General features: G+C 40.0%; 2 protein-coding genes and 1 long non-coding RNA gene across 4 annotated transcripts; 2 read left to right on the top strand and 1 right to left on the bottom strand.

The window, feature by feature from the left end:
* The first annotated feature begins 812 nt into the window (after positions 1 to 812).
* sp8b (sp8 transcription factor b) lies at positions 813 to 4,806 on the top strand. 2 transcript variants are annotated; one of them, XM_056379833.1, is made up of 2 exons: positions 813 to 952; positions 1,434 to 3,875. In XM_056379833.1, the coding sequence occupies exons 1-2, from the start codon at positions 932 to 934 to the stop codon at positions 2,769 to 2,771; spliced, it is 1,359 nt and encodes a 452-aa protein (XP_056235808.1). In that variant the 5' UTR covers positions 813 to 931; the 3' UTR covers positions 2,772 to 3,875. The 2 variants fall into 2 exon arrangements, with proteins under 2 accessions (XP_056235808.1, XP_056235807.1); XM_056379832.1 differs by lacking the exon at positions 813 to 952 and adding an exon at positions 1,000 to 1,226 and having other exon boundaries at positions 1,434 to 4,806.
* Positions 4,807 to 6,483: 1,677 nt separating this feature from the next.
* On the bottom strand, positions 6,484 to 11,157 carry LOC130172597 (uncharacterized). Its single transcript, XR_008828300.1, has 2 exons — positions 11,031 to 11,157; positions 6,484 to 7,014 (listed from the first exon to the last, which is right to left on the bottom strand). It is a non-coding gene; the product is annotated as an uncharacterized LOC130172597 (long non-coding RNA).
* A 103-nt stretch (positions 11,158 to 11,260) lies between these two features.
* macc1 (MET transcriptional regulator MACC1) lies at positions 11,261 to 16,983 on the top strand. The gene is made up of 5 exons (XM_056381417.1): positions 11,261 to 11,400; positions 12,691 to 12,813; positions 12,910 to 14,954; positions 15,139 to 15,327; positions 15,456 to 16,983. Exons 2-5 carry the CDS (start codon positions 12,699 to 12,701, stop codon positions 15,657 to 15,659), a joined length of 2,553 nt encoding a protein of 850 aa, XP_056237392.1. The 5' UTR covers positions 11,261 to 11,400; positions 12,691 to 12,698; the 3' UTR covers positions 15,660 to 16,983.
* Positions 16,984 to 18,842: the final 1,859 nt, after the last annotated feature.

Below are 18,842 nucleotides of genomic sequence, written 5' to 3'. Positions count from 1 at the left end.
AGACGGTGTAATATAGGTCCACGACTAGAACAATGCAGCCTTTATATCTTGTGTAATAGTTTGTGTATATTAACTCTTATGAGGTGAAAAGATTTAAAAACCCAGCGGGGTAAATTAAGTCAGAGCCAGAGTAAGTTTCTGATGAGCAAAATGCAAAATGCAAAATGCAAAAAAAATTAGAAAGAAAGAAAGAAAACATGGAATAAAACACAAAAAGGTGAAGTACTGCACTGAACCTGTAAACACACACACATGCAGAGGATGAGGTTCAGCTGACCCACTTAAACTTTACTCACGTTTATATTTGGTGGAAAAGAGTTTACATGAAACTTTTTCGCTTGAGATAATTTCGTGTGTGGTAAGGAGCATTTGAATGATCTGAAAATGTAAAAAAAAAAAAAAAAAAACGTGATAAAAAAGTGAATGTTTTGTTTTTGTTAGTGGTGCAGTCATACTTTACCAAGCTTTTTTTTATTTATTATTATTACCATTATTATTATTTACCTACCACCAGCTATAGCACCAGACACAGGTCATCATCCCTCTTCCCTCAAATTTATGGAATGTGATGTTCTGTAAAATTTCAATAAAGTGGCCCCCTAATTCCTCCTTCCTAATTCACTCTCATTTAACTTTACCTTCCTTCCGCTGTCTTTTATTATGGAGGGGGCGGTGGGTGGAGGAGGGTGGAGGAGGGTGGAGAGCTGTCTGAGGCGCTCTATTGATGACCTCACGGTAGTGTGTGGCAGTGCGGCGGGACAGAGCCGCTGATTGGTCGCCCGTGTCACAGCGGCACTTCAAAGCCGGAGAGGAGCCTACAATTGTGGAAGAATGGGCGGAACACATCATTGTATTGCACACCTCTAAAAAAAACAGTGCTCTGATTCATAAATATAAAAAGATCCTCTGAGGAGGGCAGTGTTTTTGTGTGATGGCAACTTCACTTCTAGGGGTGAGTCTAAAGGACTTTCTTACTGGTTTAATTAGTTCTTGTCATTGTCCGGTGGAGGGGGATTAAACTTACAGCCGGCCGCAAAGTAACAGCAAAGCCAGTGCGCTGCTTATATTTTCAGCAAGCGGTTCGTATGAGAAGGCTGAGGCTGTGTAGACGCGATAGAAGTTCCTACTGGTGCTCAAAACACGCATGTTTTTCTTCGTGTCTTGTCTGGCATGCGATTGTGAGCGCTGTGTGTCGCATTTCAGTTGTCTGCTTTCTGTTTGTCCAGGTAGGAAGTGATAATAATCTAATGTAATGATTTCCAGACTTAAAAAAAGAAAGAAGAAATCAAAGCCATATCTTATTAGACTGTTGTTTAAACTGCTCCTACTTCTGTGTCGAGCTGAAATGCTGCATTAAAATGTAGCTATGGAATGAACCCGTTCAACTTGTTGTTCAACTGATCTGTCACTTACAGCTTTTCTTGTCCTTTCAGGAGGAGCCGAGGTTAGGATCGACTCCTTTAGCCATGTTAGCTGCAACATGTAACAAAATAGGGAGTCCGAGCCCTTCACCGTCCACTATTTCGGATAATTCCTCTTCATTTGGAAAAGGCTTCCACCCGTGGAAAAGAGCCGCTGCGAGCAGCTGCAGCCTCGGATCCGGCCTGTCCGGTTTCGGGGTGTCCCGTAATGGATCCGGCATCTCGGACTCTTTCGGCACCAACAGCTCCACGGGATCCAGTGCTTTTTCCCTCACGTCTGGTACCTCGTCTAGTTCACACTTTGGAAACGACTATTCTGTGTTCCAAGCCTCCGTTTCGAGCAGCTCCCAAGAGTCCAGCCACCAGCCGGTTTTCATCTCCAAGGTGCACACCTCAGTGGACAGTTTGCAGGGCATCTATCCGAGGATGAGCGTGGCGCATCCCTACGAGTCCTGGTTCAAATCGTCTCATCCCGGCATCCCCACAGGAGAGGTCGGGACCACCGGAGCCTCTGCGTGGTGGGATGTGGGAGCGGGATGGATTGATGTTCAAAACCCTAATGGAGCAGCACTACAAACGTCCTTACATTCCGGTGGACTCCAGACCTCCTTGCACTCTCCTCTGGGCGGATATAATTCTGATTACTCGAGTTTAAGTCACTCTGCTTTCAGTACAAGTCCCTCTCCACACCTGTTGACAACCGGCCAGCACCTGATGGACGGTTTCAAGCCGGTGTTAAGCTCATATCCGGACACAAGCCCCTCTCCATTAACCGGGGCAGGGGGGACTATGCTCTCCGGGGGTCCACCTGCATCTTTAGCGGGGTCTCCGAGGTCATCTGCCCGCCGGTACTCGGGCAGAGCCACCTGCGACTGTCCAAACTGCCAGGAGGCGGAGAGACTGGGACCGGCGGGCGCCAGCCTGCGGAGAAAGGGTCTCCACAGCTGTCACATCCCCGGCTGTGGGAAGGTTTACGGGAAAACGTCGCACCTAAAGGCGCATTTGAGGTGGCACACCGGCGAGAGGCCGTTTGTGTGCAACTGGCTCTTTTGCGGGAAGAGGTTCACGCGCTCCGACGAGCTCCAGCGACACTTACGCACACACACCGGAGAGAAAAGATTCGCCTGTCCGGTGTGCAACAAGAGATTTATGCGGAGCGATCACCTGAGTAAACATGTAAAAACTCACAGCGCCGGAGGATCCGCCGGCTCTGGCTCCGGGGGCAGCGGAGGGAAGAGGGGGAGCGATACCGACAGCGAGCACAGCGCGCCGGGAAGCCCTCCGTGCCATTCCCCCGACCTGTTGCACCCACCTGAGTCAACCCAGGGAGTAGGCATGAACGGCCTCTAAAACTCCTACTCAGTGAAGTAAAAACTGTACAACAGCAAAGTGTCGTGGAGGAGTTGTCCGAGAGGACATGAAAGTGGACATACTTTGGTGTATGCCAAATGTTTCATCCTGAGTGTTGTCATTTAATGAGAAAATAGGCCTATGCGTTTCTTTGACTTTTTCCAAGTGTTTAAGACTACTAATTGCATAATTTCATAGCTGTACCATCAGAAACTTCTCATTAATACATATGCGGTGTGAAAGTGTAAACAAGTTATCGTGGGCACACTGGGACAGGGCACAACTCAAACTTTTTTTGCAGCCTGATCCTGACAACTCTTGATGTTTTATTTCCCAGGGTATGAGACACAAAAGATAGAAAACACTGCTGTGAAAAAATTAGGGCCTGCAAAGTTGTGTTACTGCTGTCATTCATATTGTTCAAAACCAAACTCTGGCACTTTATTATCGAGCAGGAGAAATTGTTTTTGTCCCCGTGGATGGACTGCTCGGTAGGGACAAATAGCCTACCTGTAGAGTATGGTAAGATATGGGATGGGGTGGTTTTTCATTATATATCTGTCTGATCCCATCAACCGTTTGATAATGGAGGAGCAGTTGTAGGTTTATATCACATATTGCTATTCACTCCACAGCCTACAGTTTGTGCTCCAAGTTTGTAAGTAGGCCATTCGAGGTCACTTCACTTCGCTGCAAAATGTGTTGTATATAATGAGAAATGTAGGTTAGAATAATTACAGCCCAATGTAAAGGTGAGTAATGTATTTGTCCAGGAGACGATTTTGTATAGGTATTTCTAGTTGTATATGGACTCTAGTAAATATTTGAAAATATACGGAAATGTACTTGGATTTTTCTTTGACATGATATGAAATGTATTGTGGGGAGTTATATTTAACCACGAGTTTTCTTGTATTTAGGGGTCTATCATTAGGCGCACTTTGAATTTATTTGTAAGGTTTTGAAATCATTTACTGTTTACCCACTCATTTAATTTAAGTAAGCATGTTGTAAAGTGATTTTAATTTTACAATGATATTTTTTTTCTCTCCGAGAATGGCTTTTTATGTAAGCCACTCAATAAAGTCAGTATGAATTCAGAAGCAGTTGATCGACTCAGTTTGTTTGATTGTTGAGTCGATAAAATCTATTTTTCACCGGCAGACCAGAAAGTTTGCAATCATAGTTGCCTAGAATTTATCATTTTATATTATATGATATTATGTATTTCTTTCACTAATGTGAGATATTGTAGATACTGAGTTTCATGATTTCCGTGTACAGCTGGTTTTTACAGGTTCTCCAGGCCAAGGTGGGAAAAGGGGCCTGTAGCAACATCAGGGCCTGACCCAGAAATTAATTTACATTTCAATCACAGAATTGCGCAATTAAATAGGGCATCTGTTAAATAAAAAAGAAAAAAAGGAAAAAGGACAAAGTCAGTGTTTTAGGAATTTAAATTCAGGTAAATCACATTATTCTCGCCATATGTCTGTTTTCTTATTGAGCGTGAAAATGAAACCTCAAATTTCTCTGAGGCCGAAGTGACCACAGATCAAACTACACGCGTTAACTGCTTTATTCATCTTTCATTACTGTGTGGTAAATATCACCTAGTTCACGGTCTTTTAAAAGGAACATACTACAATTTAAATTTTTGATTCTGATTTTATCTTTTTTTTATCTTTTTTTTTGGTTACAAAATTAAGAAAAAAAACTTTATCTTGAAGTGCTTATCTTTGTGATCAAACTTGGATGCGCTCACCGGACATTCTTCTAAAACACACTCGATTTTTGTTCAGTTTAAATTGTGCTGTTAATAAATGCGGAGCGGGTTTGTTTTAATATCTTAATGCTTATATTATTGACAACAGTTTATAAATATTTAAATATAGTGAAATAAACACAATTTAACAAAAACGGATTTTGTGGCGAGGAGTCCTGTTCCCTCTTAGGCTGGGCTCAGTCTGACTTGATCTGAAGTTATAGATTAAATAACTTTCCAATTATTGAAATTCAAAATAATCATTAGGTTATAAACTTTTAGAAACTACAACATATTTACATGTATACATTTATTTAATAGCAAATGGTTTATCTTTATTATCTCTTTTACGTTTTTTAAACAGGCTACCTGGACAGAGGTCACACACTTAGGTTATTTTCCTTTTATGGAAGCAACTTGGATTTTGTATTTTCTGTCACGCACATTTGATAATAGAGATAACCCAGGTTTATCCTATTTTAAATTATTCCCCACTTGTTTCTGGGGTTTTAGCACATCACATTTCCGCATGCAGTCATACGTGGTAGCGTGCCTTCTGCGGAGCCATGGATCATTTGAACTGCGTTAGAAAAAAAAGATCTTAAGATCATAAGATCTTTTTATTATCTGTTATATTTTTCATGTCTACAATGTCCAGTGTTTTCTGTTCCATGAGCTCTCAGTGAGGAAGAAACTAAAAGCCAGTATCTTTCAAACTTCTATTCGTCTGCTTTTCACACACAGCTCTGTAGCGCCATCTAGCGCTTTCCTCTTTCAACCAACAGCAATTTAAAGCCCGACGTTGAACCACTTATCCTGAGCAGCTTGTGGTTTGGGGATCTGGTATGGGGTTTCATAGAAAGCTCATTCTGAATTATTTTAGCAAGAATCTTTATACTTTTAACTGTTTGTTTAGACCAAAAAGTTTGATTTCAACAGGAGCAAAACACATGAGACTATTCCGGGTGTCTGTTTCAATATGATCAGATATGTGCATTAATAAGGGGAATATAAGTTGATCACAAGTGACTGGTTGTTTTGAATCACACTTGAATTATGGATGACAAGGAGACAAAAGTGCAACAAGTCTGACTTCGATGTGTGTCAGTTAGGACTGATGGACAGTCTGGAGACATTAGAACTTCTACATTTAGCTACTCTGCTGTCTCTGCGTTACAACTTACATTCAAATGAAAGATTTAAGGCCTTCCAGGTGTGTCACTCACCCTCTAGCCCTCCAGTGCCGAGGATGACTCATTTAGTAGCAGTACATTAGGACATCTCAAATCCCCATGACGGTACAGTGAACATTTAGTTGCCTTAATTTCCTTCTTAAACAAACTACTATATACGATTGCAGACACATGTGCACATACCTGCTCAGACAGATGAAGTTCTACCTTTATAGCCTGCTCTCCCGCCTGCTCTCCTCTGTTCATACTTTGTCTGCGATGGTGGAGTCAAGCACAAAATGCTGCAGGGACAACAGTCAAAGTTAAAGGTGAAACCAAATCAAGTTTGTGAGGGGGAAGTGAAAGAGAAGAGCAGATGGCCTTTGAAGAAATTCTGCGTCTGCTGGGTCAGTGAAGCCCTCTGCCGTGGGAGACTGGGTTAAAGAGACATTTAGTGCAGTTAATGGTCGAAGGCAGATTCCTCTTTTCAGATCAAAAGCCCCTTGAAGAAAATCAGTTTTCAATATTCATAAAAATACTAATGAATTACAAACAGAGATTAAGGTCAAAGGTTTTGTAGTTGGGTGCCTTGTGTACTTAAGGCAACTTAGAGGCTTTGTGTTGTTTTTGCTGTGCTCTGACTAGATGTGTTGCTTGCATTTATTGTTATAAAGGGACAAAAGAAAAAGACTGCTCACCGCTCTCACAAGAAAAAGGACTGAGGGGAAAACATGTATACTTAGCTATATTGCCAAGTTTTCTTTTCATCATAAGGTTTGACTTATTAGCTTTCTTTGTTTATTTCACACTGGTTTATTTTAGACATAAAAAAGGAAAACATTGTGTAATTCAAGGAAAAAGTAAACCAGCAACATACCACAGAACTATAACCTGCTATTAAAATGTGTGAAGTAATATATGTTTTACATTTAAGACTTGAACATTTGAGAAAAAAAACAAAATTTTCTGTCAAAAACACTCAAGACACTGGCTCAACACATGACTAAAATATAAACAGCCAAAAAGTAATCATTAAATATGGACAGAGTCATTTTGGCCCGGTGTCTCAGAGTGCAGCTTTGTGTTGTCATGTTATTAGCACCTTTGCAGACTGTTGCAGCGTCACCTGGTCCTCAGAGGAATGTCCCGTCGCTGTCCTCATTTGAATTAAACTGGCCTTAGAAGAGGAAGGGCATGGACGCCAGGATGAGGAGGATGAGCTGCCAACTGTGGATGAAGGCCACAGTAACAGCTACTGTGGGAGCCCACAGCGTGTTGGCAGCCAACCCAGCTGCAAGGCAGTCACCTAGAAAACAGGAAAGAGAAATAATATCATATACTCTGCATGTATCAGTGATTTTGAGGTTGCATTCTGTTTAATAAAATCTAAGACGGATCAGAGTCTTGACTGAGTCCACATGGAAATGCCAGCTGCTATTGATATGAAAAGATATATTGGGTTTTCTAGTTCAACCAGCAAATCATAGTGTTGTGGTAACACCTCTCACCGATTACGCATCTGTGGCCAATTTTGTGGTTAAAACCCCCAACCACACTGTCATTGTCATCAAACCGACCAATCTCCTGGGAAAGGCAATTTGACAAGGTTCAGAGTTTAGTCAAAATAATTAACAGTAATTGCTGTAACACTGACAGGGGTGCCCTTATACAATGCTTTCAGCAATTTACATCCATTTACGTCATGGGTGGTGTTTCACCTGTCTAAGTGAGTGGAATACGCACAGATTCAACCTCAAAGTGAAAAGCTCTGCGGGTTTGCTAGACTAGTGATCTCAGTTTAATGGCTTCATTGCATCAATGTCTAAAAACTCAGTGAGTTCAAGTTCAGTACAGAATGAAAATGATCTATTTTTCTACCTGACAACAAACTTCTGAGGGAACATCTTCATCGAAAGGGAGGCAAATATGTATTTTTGTCCTGTGACATCAGTGTAAATGCCCTTAAATGGCTTGAGGCTGTTTGAAACTCACATAAACCACAATAAGCACGACTTGAGATTAAAAGAAATTATCACATTTAATGCAGCACAAATGTGCTATAAAGACTGCTTCAGAGAAGACAGCGAGTAATTGACACTCATGATGAAGATTCAAGCCAGCAGGTAAGGCCTGAACCTTCATCCTGGTGAAGGTGAAGGAGATGGGTTAAGGTTAGGGTTTTTTTTTTCTAACAAAATGTCTAAACCTTCACAAATAGGTTTACTGAAACTTCCCTAGCACAATGACACAGACAAACAAGAAACGCCATACGGCTGTACATACTGAAAGATTTGTGACATCAAATTAGATGATTTATCTATTAGTAAATCCACTGACTGACTTTTTGCCAACAATTTTGATAATCGCTGAATCATTTAAGTCAATTTTCAAGCAGAAAATATCAAACATTTGATGGTTAAAGTTTTTCAAATGTGCAGATTTGCTGCTTTTGACAACTGAAGGCATCATCTTGGTCTCTGAGAAACTGTGATAGACAATCTTCACCATCTTCTGATGTTTTAGACCCAGTGATTGATTGAGTTCTCATGAAAATAATTAGCAGATTCATTGATAGTGAATACAATCCTTTAGTTGCAGCCATAATCACTACAGCAGAATTACACTGAAATGCTATTGCTGCATAATAACAGAGAAGCAGATTCCCTGTTGACCATCAAAAAGCTTCATCGCTGCTGAACATGAACTTGTTTGCCTTTTAATACCTATTGACGTGTATTTCATCAGCTCATACTTACAGTAGTACACCGAGTTTTACACAGCTCTGTTTTGGTCTTTTAAAACAACCATATATTCACCAGTGTTTTAATCACGACCTCTGCTTCTACTTACTGGTTGGATTGGTGAAAATCAAAAACAGACAAATACAACCTCAGCCCACTCTCTGGTTTAGGAATAATAAAATAAAATAAACCACTGACATGTCTGCACAAGTGAACAGTGGAGAAATGGCTCCACCAAGTGACACAAAAATGTAAGGCTACGACACCAACTCGAACTCATTATCTACAAAACATCAACTTCTCAGAGAAACAGTTATTCTAACTGTTGTAATGTATTTCCTTATTCAGGGGGTTTAGTACTTTGTTCAGTGGCTTTGTATAAAAGATTACATTAGCTCTTAACTTTATTAGAAACTTGACAATCAGCCTAATTTGAGAAATGTAAATGTTTTCATACTATAAAACAACAACTGTAAATGGAAGATTTATTGAAAATGAAAGATCTGGTGAGGGAGGAAAGACTTGGTTAATGTTGCTGCAAAAACAAAAGACATCTGTAAAATTCAATGCATAGTGCACCCACAGAAATATTATTTTCAGGATAAAGAGAAGTAAAACTATGTAGGGGGGACAATTGCAATGTGAATATTTAGGAGCTGATTGTTAAAGTATAAAGACAAATAGCAAAGGCCTCATTCCAATCATCTGCAAAATATGAACATGTTTCACTGTTTATATTTAGTGATCTTCTTATTCACAGGCAACATACAGAACATACAGTAACAGCACAATAATGCAAGTTCAAGCAGGTCATTTGTACTTACACTGTTGCTTTCAAACATACCAATGAATCAAGACAAACTTACTATTAGTAAAAGACCTTTCGCATGTTTTCATTTGTCGTAGAAATAAAAAAAAAAACACACTAACAATGGCTCTATTCTATTCAAATGTCCCAGTAATCCATGACAGTGTGACAGGGATTCAGCATGCACAACACCAGGACCCTGAAACTGACGCAGCTAAATAGAATTCAACCATCAAAAACCTTTATTATGTGGCCTACACCTCCACTTTTCCTGCTCTGACATGTAAAATTTATTTTGTGAGAAAAGCCTAATGTGTTAAAGGATGAGTCTGGCGTTACTCAATATTTTTCTTCTTTGTTTTGTCAACAAATCCCATAAGACTGAAGCCAAAAAGATGTTAATTTCTCTTTCAATACTTTCTTATTTATCTTATCTACTTTTTAAAAAAAGCCTCAGTAAATTCCAAAAGAGCTAAGCAATGTAGTTTTAGGCAAATGTTACTGAAGACAGGAGTAAATTACTACACTGATGTGTTTTTCTGTGTTAATGGCACAGAGGAATAAGCTATATCAAGCTCTGGATACACACACAACACTTGTGAGTACAAATCAATTCATTGTTAGTTTTGGACTTTTCATGGGATTTGTGGAAAATAAGAAAAATAGTGAATATTACACGATCCTGTGACATCTTCATTCTCAAAACAGCCACAAGAGAGCAGAGTTTTCTCACAGATGTACACTATCTTTTGTTTCAGATACTTGCTACAGAGTGATCAGACTCTGCGCTGATAATGAAATTACTGCAACTGTGTTCTGGTGGAATGTGAGAAGTACTCAGGTTTTGTCTATTTCATGTTAACTCAAGTTAACAACATCATGCATGCATGGAAATTTGGCTACAAAACAAAAGTAGTAAACATAACTGTAATTTAATGGGTTTTTGATGCTCAATCAGATAGTTTACAAAATACTTTCACTTCTGCACTAGGGGATGTGAATTAGTCATGCTAAAGTCCAGACTGTTGCAGCCACTGACCATATTCGCTACATGAAAATTCATAATCTACTCAAGAGTGCTTAGTTGCATTCCTTGAGAACAACTGCCTTTGGATGCCAGGGCTTTCATCCAAAGACCACAACAGCTCTGAAGGGACATTTCAACCTTAGCAAGGATATTCATCAACAAAGATAACAGTAATACAAACAACAAGCTTCTCCCAAAGGGATATTTGGAGCTAGAACTTTTCATACACTTTGGCATGCAACTGTTGCACTTAAGGGTTCAGCTGTAAGCTATCAAAAATTGTGATCTCCTGTTATATATTTTTTCTAATATGATGTAGCTAACAGTCTCAATTAGTGATCTATTCTGGCACTCATCACAGTTAATTTGTGTAACGTATTCAGTGAGATAACATGACTTTTTGTCCTTGATGAGATTAAGATCTGTTAACCTCTCAGTTCATGTTGGCTTTCATCTACACTCACTCAAAACAGCAGTGATAATAATGACACAGTAAAAATCAATAAATCCCAAGAAACTCTATATACTGAGTATCAGCTGAATGGCTGTGAAATAATAAGAGGAGGAAGTACTGACATGACGCTTGGCCTTCTTTTGTTAATTTACCACAACAATTAGCTATATAAACACCTGCTTTAGGTTTCCAAATTCCGCCAACGCTGTGTGGACTGCAGACGCTGCGTCAGTGTAAATACATTTAATGTATCATCTATCTTTAGTCTAAAATACTAACTGTGTGGATTAACCTTGTTGCTCGTGTCTCCTCAGTGACTCAGCCCGCAGCCTTCACCAGTGTGTGACGGCATGTTATTGTAGCCTTTCAAAATGTTAGCATGCTTATCACCGACCTCTGGCTCCTGTCGAAACTACAGGTATCGCTTAGTTTCAGGTGTTCGTGCGTAAACAGAGCGGTGCATTGTGGGTGTTGTAGTTACTAACCACACGAGGCCACTCCTCCCAAAAAGGGTTCCGGTGTTACTTTAAACTTCCAGTCCCAAAATGCTCCGTACCTAAGAGGCAAACAGAGTAAAGAGCTGTAACTTGAGGAGGTGAGCCTGAGGGCTGACCTCTTTTCCTGCCAACGCACCGAAAAGCTCTGAACATCTCATGCCGACGGTGAGAGCAGTCTTTGTTTTCTTTGTCTCGTAGTTAATAGTTTTTATTTCCGAATTTTATTAACAGGGAGTTGCCTAGAAAGGACATGCTTATTAATATGTAACTACAGACTATAGTTGTACACACCTGTCAGTGAGACTGTGGGCTGTTGTTGCTGTGGTTAGTGGAGCTGGAGCTCTTATGTCTGAATCTGTGCTGCTGAGTCAGTTCTTGCTCTGTTTGGATTATTAATGAATGTAACGTTTGTTTGGGAAAATTTGCAGCTGATTGAATCAAAATATAAAACATGCACATGAATATGATCAAATAGTTTATTTAAAATTGAACAGGAATAATACTGTACCACAGGAAATAGAGTAGAATGGCTACAAAGTAAGTCTGCAACGCAGTATTTCACCAGAATAGACGTTTTTACTGTCAGTAGTACAGTCACAGTGGCTCTGCACTTTGATCATAGCAAGAAGCGCCGAGAGAACCGACTACTGTGTCATAGGCTTGACAAGACCAACCTGTTTTTGTGCAGTGGTGTAATAAACCACATTATTAATGACTGACTCACTGTGACAAGTCATGAATGGGTAGTGTCCTTTTACGCAAACAAGTGTCAGACGGAAGAGTTCAGGCTTTATTCCACGTTTGGAACAGTTTTCTGTAACAGACAGAAGCCCTGCAGAAACCCTGGGGCTGGGAAGGAAACAGAGACAGAACAATAACTGTACTCACATGTCTTTCATTGTGTAGGGATTTGTTGTTGTCATGTGTCACAGCATTTCAAAATATATGTCTGTTTATAGATAAGTTTGGGGCTGCAGCTAACAATTCCTTTAATCAATTTGTCTGCCTATTATTTTCTTAATTGTTCAGGAGGGGAAAATGCCCATCACAATTTTCAAGAATCCAAGTTGACACATTGAGATTGCTTGATTTGTCCAACCAATAGTCCAAAACCCAAAGTTTATAGTGATAGAAGACAAAGAAAAGCAGACAGCATTCATATGTGAGAAGCTGGAGCCAGTGATCTGTGGACATTTTTCTTAAATATTAATTTAAAGATTATCAAAATTGTTGACAATTAATTTTGTGTTTAATAGGTAATAGATTAATTGAGTAGTTGTTCAACTTTAGATAAGTTATATCAATAAATAGGAAAAATATTGGGTATCCATTTTGACCCCTGGTTAGATCAATTAAGGAATAATGTAAATAATGAATTAATGTTTTTTTAGATTAATAAAAGCTGCTAGTTAAATGGAAAAAAGAGAAATGAAACTGTTGTTTTGACATTTTCAGATGAAAATATGGCAGCTGAAAGAACAAGGTCCTTCCGTCGTGTTGGTAGTCTAATGCGGAGTAAATCTGAGGGGACACTGATTGACCTGGGTGACAGTGCCTCAACAAGCGACAACCTGAATGGTAAAATTCTAATTTTAAAACATAAACAGCTTGAAATTACAATAAATCAATAATGATACAGTAACAGAACCAAACTATTTTTTTTTATTTTTATAGGTGGGTATGTGACACGAATCACACAGAACTCTGAGTGGCCACTTTTACAGCCAGAAGTCACTCATCCATCTCAGACAAAAAATCCCTTTTGGAACAAACTATCTGGATCAAACCCTTTCTTAGATGACATTGTGCATAGCGGCACAGACAAACATATTTCCAACACATCAAAACAAGACAGTAAAAAACACCTGGACACAAATAACGATGACGACATCAGCACATCTTCAGACGAAGGCAACTTGGGGAACTTTTTGGAAAACAAACACAAAGTCTCCAACAGATCTGGAAGGTGGAGGAGTGCTTCGGACATTCTGGATGATCTGGAGAGAAAAGTGCCAAAACGGGAGGACAGCTTCAAACCGCCCAGGCCAGTGCTGAACCCTGATTTTGAGTGGCTGAAGAACGACAGAGAGGCCTATAAGATGGCCTGGCTGAGCCACAGGCAGCTAACCCGCTCATGCCTGGACTTAAATCTGATGAGCCAGAGCCCCGGATGGGCTCAGACACAGGCCACCGGCTTTCAGGTTATCTGCAGGATCGGCCACTCTGGAGGGTCAGTACAGCTGCCGGACTCAGAAGTTAGCATCCATATCCCGGAAGGCCACGTTCCTCCTGGAGAAGTCCAGGAAGTGACACTGAAAGCAATGCTAGACCCTCCTCCTGGACTCAATAACAACTACATGACGACCATGAGTCCGCTTCTAGAGGTGGTTCTCAGCAACATCAACATAAAGGAGTGTATCTCTCTGGAGATGAAACTGTCCGGAGAGGTGAAGGGTGACCCGTTAAGTCAGGTGATGACCACTGTGGTCGGAATGGTGTCCACCAAAAGAGAGGGACCTTATATAAAAGTGGATGATTGTTACATTTACAAAAACATGATGCAGATGAAGCTCCAGGATCTGAAAACACATTTTTATGTGACTGCAGTCGCAGAGGCCTCTGCAATTCAGTCCCCTGCTACATCAGTATGGGATTACCTTCACCGCCAAATCACTGTAGCAGTTTATGGTCCCAGGTACATCCATCCATCATTCAAGGTAGTAATAGTGGTTTGCTGTCATGAGGAGGTTCCACCAAAGCTTCCATTTTCAGATATATGTAGAGGCAACAAGAGCCTGCCTCCGCTTGTTCTGCAGCTTTGGGGAAAACTCCAGTTTAAACCAGACAAACTGAATAACCTGCATGTCAGAGTTAGCATCACAGACTCAGGGTTTAAAATCAAACCTGAGGACGAACTGAAAGAAGTGAGGCAAAGTCAGCTCAAGATAGGAACAGTTTTGCATCTGCCAGTTGCATTATCTTGTGCCAGTAAAACAGAAATTAATTCCTTTAAATTAGACCTACAAGTGAAGGAATCAAACACTGCGACTGCTGCACATTTCCAGGTGCCCTCCCCTTCTGCAGCACCCATTCGATCAGAAAAGCGAGCGCCAAGGCAGATAGAAAGGCGGACTGAAATGCCAAAAACCTTGGCCATTCCTGAGGAAAGTGGTCCAGTTTTCCCCAAATTTGAAGACAAACCTGTGACCCTACAGTGGTACGGTGTAGCCCTAAAGTCCGTTCTACGTCAGCCACGCGTGGACTACCTTCTGGAGTACTTCAAGGGGGACACTGTGGCTCTCCTTTCCAGAGAGACCGTTAGGTCGGTGGGTAATTCAAAAGTAAAGGAGTGGTATATCGGATTTCTGCGAGGTAGGACTGGTTTGGTTCACTGCAAAAACATGAAGCTCATTACCAGAGACCAGGTGATTGACTTTACAGGCATTCAAATCAGCACAGATGTCCTCTTGGACAACATGACGCTGCCCTTCAAGAAGCTTACTTACATGTACTCTGCCATCCAGACACTGGTCACTGAGCACATAACCAGTTGGACAGGCTTTGCTGATGCTTTAGGGTACAGCAACCTGTCGCTGGACACCATTACACGGAGGCACGCTGAAACTGAAGCTGATAAGGTGGCGTGTGTTCTGGAAAAGCTGAAGGAAGACTGTCACGCTGAGAAGAGCAGGAAAAAGTTTCTGCATGAACTCATGGTGGTGAGTAGAGAAAGACAATAGATTTTCATTTCTGACAAATTCAAATTGTTAATAAAAGAATTAAAAGAATTCAATCCTTGTGTCAACTTACAAAGAAGCAAAGAAGAAAAATAAATTTGTATGCTGTGATATCATGTGCTTTCCGTGGTTTTGTAGGAGCTTATGTATGTGTTCTTCATCCTAGGGCCTGCTCAAGATGGACTCTGTGAATCTAGTGGCTCAGCTGATTCAGAACACAGTCATCCTGTCCACTGCTGTGGAGCTCGGGGTTCGATGGCGGGAGCTTGCTGAGAAGATAGGAAAACTCTCCAGCATTCAGATAGCCAGCTATGAGGCACCACACCGAGGGAGGAGTGGAGAAGTTGGTCCCCAGGTCAGTTTAACGGTATACATTGACAAAGCAAGTAATGGACATACAGCAGATGATACTGATCTGACAGGCTTGAATATGATGTGCACTTTATTTTACCAATCAATTCACCATCCACTGTTCTGTTGCAGTCAATGTGGAAGCCTGCCTACGACTTCCTGTACTCCTGGAGTCTGCGTTATGGAGACAGCTACAGGGACATGATCCAGGATCTGCACCTGGTCCTGGACAAAATGAGAAATCCTGCCACCAGACAGTGGAGGCAGCTGACTGGTGCCCTCATCACAGCAAACTGTCTCGACATCTTTCGAGCCTCTGCGTACCCGAAAAGCTAAGCTTTTTGCAAATGCAGTCTGGTGACGTCGACGACCTCCGCGCACTTGGGGAGAGGTTTTGTTACATAAGGTTTTGTTAAAGATGTTACTTAACTATTTCTCTTTCTGTAACTCTTTTCTAATTTTTTTTTTTTTTTTTTTTTTTTTTTTTACAAACCATTAGAAACAACTGAATTTGAAATTCAGTCAGGTACTTGCACTATATGTCCAAATCTCACTTGGTGATTATACAGATGTACTCACAATTGTTGAGCTGTGAAGGAATGTCACTTCATCTTGCAGACAGAAGGAAATTTCTCTGCCAGTGTAATAGAGCCTTAAAGTAAAATTTAATTTGGTGGATTATTTTCAGTTTTTGAAAATGCGGTCCTGTTTAAACTTAAATCTACAATAGTTAGGAACTGACGCCCTGCAGTAATCTCAACTATCATGTAGAAATGTGTTCAAATATATTATTTCTTTACCCTTGAAAAGCGGGTAATTATTAACTGAGACACTATTAACTCAGATAGATTACATTCTTTTAATCATATACCCAGTACACTGAGTGTTTCTGCGACTCTATATCACCCAAATGGCACATTGCATCTGATGGGTTTTTTTTCTATCCGATTATTTATGGATCTGATTTGATTTTTAATACTACACCGCTGTAACCTCTGCAGTGCCAATGAGCCTCTCCATCTTTCTTTAGATGATTTCACATACTGATTCAACAGAATGTACCTACAAACTATATTCAGTTCCTCTTTATTAGGATTCACCTCACTATTATGGAGCTTATCATGTTCGTATGAGTGGGAGTTGCAGGTCCTAGTTTTGTAGGGGGTCAGAAAACCAATAAATGTGAACACTGTTGCTGACTAACAGTCATAAAGGTTTCAATACATTAACTCATATTTACTGTAGATTTGTGGGCTGAATATGAGAATGTTCTTCCAAAGTGAAACGTGCCTTTTAAGTTTCCTGATGCCAGTAAACAAACTGTAAAGATGCTGTTTTACAGTACATGTGTCATAAACTATTGTTGTCTTTCGTTTTAGTGTACTCGCTATTTTTATACTTAGATATGTACAAAGCAGATAATGTCAAGTCCAGTGTAATCATAACATTTTGGCATTCTGGTTTTTATTGCCAAATGCAAACCTCAGTGTTTAGAGTGGTGCCATGTAAAGTACACTGTTCCTTCAGTCACTGAAATTCTAGACTAGACCATTGATGTTTTTGATACTGAAATGGAGATGTGTTGCATAAGATATAAATAAATATTGACTGCAGTAAGTTATCTGATCTGTTTACCTTTTAATAAAGATGTTATTCAGTACAGTGGCTACTACTAAAAACAACAAAGAGCTAATTCAACTTGAGTGCTGTCTCTCAATAAAACATGTGTGCAGACCAATAACAAAAACTGCTTATACATGTTATTCAACACCTTGTGTGACATTTGTAATTTTTCCCATTTTCGCAGAGTTAAATCACACCGTCAGAACAAATGTCTTTTCCCTGAAGTGTTTCCATTGATTTTCTCTTGACTGTTTGCTTTTCTCTACACTGTTTGTTTAAGCTAGTTTCAGCTGAGAGCATTGTGTGCTGGTTCTCTATCAAACAGAGAGCACAGAATGCTGAGCCGACTTTACTTTGGCTCACTGAAAGCACCTCGGGAAAAGTAAATCAAATAAAGAAAATGGTATCAGGCAACAAAGGGAACTGATTCAATCTCCAGTTTGAGAGTGATTGTCGAAGGCTGTACTTAAGAGATTTTTTTTGAAAAGGCTGATGATAAACAGTGTCGGATAATTTAGCATGAAGGAGTTGAGCGGGAACATAAAAGACAAAATTGCTGATATGAAACATTAGATCTGATGTTCATTGAGAAGCCAAACAAGAAATTATTTGCACATCAGTGCTGAGTTTTTTTCTCACTAAAATAAAGTTTGTGTGAACATCTGTCTGATATGACAAAGTAGTCACATCCTTTTTCTTTTATAACCCTGTAGTGCCTCCTTTACTGCCCAAACAGCCAGAACTGTGCCACTTCTCAGTATGTAAAGTCAGCGAACTGCACCACAGAATTTACTGTTACACTTGGTGCTAAGAAAAGCAAATTTTCTCAGTCATGGCAAAGATTTTCAGATTATCAAAACAGAACTTTAAATGATTCTGAAACAAATTGATGTACCTAAATTTTAAGCATTTAAAAGCATATTTTCCCTGGCATATGTACAGCACTGGTCTGTGAGCACTGGACTCTCTGTATCCTTTATGAGGGAACACGGAGAAGACAAAGGTTCACTGTTCACTGAAGGGTTCTCTGTCAGATTATTTACCTGATGCGCTGGCTCAAACATATGACTCAGTATAGATAAACGAGTTATGGAACCAAACATTAATGATTCAACATCATTACTGAATATTGTTGCTGTAGCTGTGAACATTCAAGATTAATGTACTCAGTTGGAATATGAAACATCAAATGTTACCAGAAATCATTGGATTTATAATTCATATAGAAACAACAAAAATGTACAAAAGAGCTTAGTTTAAAATGCATGGTTTAGTATTGCACGTTCAACTTTATTATATATTTTTACAGGGTGCTGCCACAACAAGATACAGGCTGAAGCACCGACATGTAGGTTGAAATGAGAGGGAAAAAATGAAAACTGTTAGAGGCGTCCAATTTAAAAATGGGCACTGCCTTTTTAGGTCCCCATTTTTCAGATGCAGTGAGGCATTAAACTTTGTGACTAATGAAATGTGACCACTTTTGTTTTGGGAGCCTTTTATAGCAGCAGAAAGAGTGTGGGAGTGCGGATAACATAATTATTATGAATATTGCAGCCTGTCAGAGTCTTAAGAGATATTCCATGTCCTGACATTTATTTTGTTCAACACCGTGGGCTATAATGCTGTGCAGTGTGTTGACATCTTTCACACTGATTTAAGTGAAAACTTGACTAAAATATGCAGGATAAACAACATTGTTCAAGACATTCTTGACATTTACAGCCCTTCACATGGCTGCAGTGGTGCCGCTGGATAATCTCAGTGTTGGAGGCTGCTTGCAGTTCAACTACTTCACCTGTTGGCCAGTACTAAAGAGCAGACAGTGTATTCTATAATGAGAGGAATGGGGAAAAACTAATCTACAACCAAAATAAAATCGGTTGAAAATCAAGA

The sequence above is a fragment of the Seriola aureovittata genome, chromosome 7, assembly GCF_021018895.1.
Source record: "Seriola aureovittata isolate HTS-2021-v1 ecotype China chromosome 7, ASM2101889v1, whole genome shotgun sequence".
In the NCBI taxonomy this organism is placed as follows: Eukaryota; Metazoa; Chordata; class Actinopteri; order Carangiformes; family Carangidae; genus Seriola; species Seriola aureovittata.
This window is presented reverse-complemented; position numbering and strand designations above follow the sequence as displayed.